Genomic DNA, 3,102 nt, shown 5'->3' on the forward strand with positions numbered 1-3,102 from the left:
GGGGCCCGGGGCGCCCGCCGGCTCCACGTCGCGCCCCGGCACGGGGTCTCAGGCGCGCACCTTGCCCACCCCGGGAAACAGAGGCCTTGGAGCGGGTGCGGCGCGCGGGGCGGGGGAGTTGGGGGGGGAGGCGGGGATGGGGAGAGTGAGCTGCCCATTTGGGGAGATAAGCAAGCCGCAGCGCCCAGACCGTGCATTGGACCCCTCTGACTCCGCGATTCCAACGCCCTCACTCACCTCCTGTGCCCGGAGGATTCTCGGTGTGGGGCGCGAAGTGCTCAGAAATGTCACCGGTTATCAGTAGTGTAATGATCATCATCGATATTAAGGGGAAACTGGGGCTACAGAAAAAAAAATCACGTGGAACGGGAGGCCTCCTGGTGGAGGGAGCAGTGAGCCTGCCCCCCGCCCCCCAGCTGGGCCTAGGCTTCCTTCTCTGCGGGTCCGTGTCCACGTCCACGGCACCACCGGCTTCAGCCTCAGAAAACGAGGTTGACCAGCATTTGATGGGCGCGCACTGGGTGTGGGCCCGGGGCCCAGCCAGGGCCGGCCTCTGACGGTGAGTCTGCCAGAGCTGGTCTGAGGAGGGTGGGAGCCAGGCTGCCCAGAGAGCAATCCCCCGTCACCCCAAATAGAGGCCCACTTGGAGAATTATAAAACATTCTTTTGTGGAATATTATGGAACAGCAACTAGGAAGTTCTATGTATTAAGGTCCTAGAATCAAGTTGTCGAAACTGCCACCCAGCACCAAGATGTGACAATGGTACCATTTTTTGATGTTATACAGGACAGAAGAAGTCCAAGGGGAAGGTTCCAGAAGGGGACCCTCCAACCTGCAACAGGGTTACCCCCAGTAAGGGCAGTGGGCGGGGCAGAGGGAGGGAGAAGACCTCTCCCCTTCAGGGGCGGGGCCCTGGGGGGTTCTGGGGTCCAGCCGCCTTCAGGCTGGTGGAAGGAAGGCATTGTAGGTGATAATGTGACCGGATTGGCTGTGGGACAGTTCCAGGTGGGGCCCCACCTCCCAACCACAGGCACTGCTGTGGGCCCAGGGCTGGGGACCCTGCAGCCAGCATTTGGTTGGGTCCTGGGGTCACCATATATGGCCAACCGTCATCACTTGCTTGAAATAGAAACATCAAAATAGCCACAGGAAGCCCAGCAGCACCATTAGATGCAGACCAGAGACTGCGCCCGGGGCCCCGGGACTGAGGTCTGCCTTCTTTTTGCTTGTCAAGGACATGAGCCCAATGTAAGACTCTAAGGAGCCCTAGCACCTCAGGGAGACTTTTTCCTTGATGCCCAGAGAGGTGGGAAGAGAGGTGGACGGGGCTGGTTTGCTCCCTCTGTGACAATACTTAGTGTCTGAGTATTGCCTCCATCTTCCCAGGACCCCAGGGATCCCTGTCCCCACCGCCGGAAGTGGTTGGAGGAGCCAAAGGTGCCGAGAATGGACAGGGATGGACTTAAGTAGACAGGTCCAGGTTCCCAGATCTCCAAGGGCTAGCTGGGGCTGCGGGCCCCGCACCCCAGCATATGGGCACAGGGCACTGGGCTGCCCCTGACTCTGGGGAGATAGGTTTTGAGTCTAGGGTTTATTTGGGTCAGAGCTATAGAAGGGGTCAACTGCCCATCCCCAAAGACATTCAAGAGTTGGCCACCTGGAATCTCAAAGACTAGATGGGTCTTCCTGTCCCCCAGGGGTGGCATTGCCAACATCTCCTCTTCCTGCCAGGAGCTGGGGGGACTCGCCCCTTCCTTCCACCGGCCTGAAGGCGGCTGGACCCCAGAACCCCCCAGTCCTGGGCTCCTCGCCTTCCAGATTTCAGTCCTGTGAAGCCTAATTCCAGAGGTCTCTCCCTGGCTTCCCAGCTGCCCCCAGCTTTCCTCCTGGCTGCCACCATTCACCGTCCACTGCATGGCTAAGGGTGAAAATGTGACTGTGACCCTTCCCTGCACTAAATCCTTCCATAGCTCCCCACTGCCTAAAACGCTCAGCACGACACTCAGAGCTCTTCACATTCGGCTCCCAAGGGACATCCCTGGCATGTCCTGCTCCCACAAAGCCCCCAACAGTCTGGCGCCTCCTTCTGCCTGGAATGCCCTTCCCCTTTGTCCCCTCCGCATCTCTAGCTCACGCCTGTCTCAATGGGCATCATTTATATGAAGCCTTCTAGGATGCACCCACCTTCTCAGAGCAAGACCCTGTTTCTCTGACCCGAAAAGACCCGCCGCTGGAGGTACCAGCTCTGCGGTCTCGCCGAGTGACGGCTGTGACATGGCCCTGGTGACTGAGCCCGTAAGCCGGCCTGGGAAGGAGGCCGATGCAGAGAAAGCAGAGCCCGAATCCTGAAGGAGGAACTCGGAACCCCGGATCCAGCCGTGCCCTGGGTTTGCACTATGACGAGTCTTGGAAGCCACTCTTTGCTTTTTTGGGTTGCTCCTAAAGGGGGGTTTGCCACCTACGAGCAAAAGGATTCCTAATACTGAAAATGGGGCAGGAAGGAACATACTCTACGGCGTGGACTTGGCAAGGCAGACTAGATGGCCCTGAGCCCGGGGCGCACCCTCCTGGGATCCGATAAGTCTGCCATCCGTCCACCGGGTCGGGGGTGCTGTCTTCCGTCACCTGCAGCAGGAACCCTGCGGACCACTCCTTTCCCTCCTGAATGCCTTCCTCTGTTTATTCAAATCTCACCGTTTTTCATGCCCTACTTTTCTCCCATGTTGGCTGTTGCAATTTGTAGAAGCCCCTGTTGTCCAAACTCCCGGCGATTGAGGGGGCAATCCTGAGCTCCAGAGAGGCGGAGCTGCTAGTCTGTGGTCACACAGCTGCCTGGGGCTGAGTCAGGCCTGCAGACTCACTCAGGGGGGTTGTGATCTGCTCAGAGGCTGAGCACATTTCTTACTCTTCTTTACAATATGGATGAAAATCAATGTAGGCAACGGACAAAGGAAGAATATGACGTGCACTTTACGCAATGCATCCGTTAGAATTAGGCGTGGCTCCATGAGAGGGAAGACCCTGAGTGCTAGAGGCTTGACTTAGAAACTAACCTCTGAGGAACGTACTCCTGGGCCAGGTCAGGGATGGCTCCTGCCAT

At 58.1% G+C, this 3,102-nt stretch overlaps 1 protein-coding gene across 1 annotated transcript in view; it reads right to left on the minus strand.

The window, feature by feature from the left end:
* The window catches only part of MATK (megakaryocyte-associated tyrosine kinase), a 9,755-nt gene extending 6,653 nt beyond the window's left edge, over nt 1-3,102 (minus strand). The window contains exons 1-2 of the mRNA XM_029916436.1: nt 3,056-3,102; nt 238-277 (exon numbers count right to left, since the gene is read on the minus strand). Coding sequence (XP_029772296.1) covers nt 238-277; nt 3,056-3,102 — 87 coding nt within the window. The remainder of the gene's footprint in view (nt 1-237; nt 278-3,055) is intronic.

This window comes from Suricata suricatta, chromosome 12 (assembly GCF_006229205.1).
Source record: "Suricata suricatta isolate VVHF042 chromosome 12, meerkat_22Aug2017_6uvM2_HiC, whole genome shotgun sequence".
Lineage (NCBI taxonomy): Eukaryota > Metazoa > Chordata > Mammalia > Carnivora > Herpestidae > Suricata > Suricata suricatta.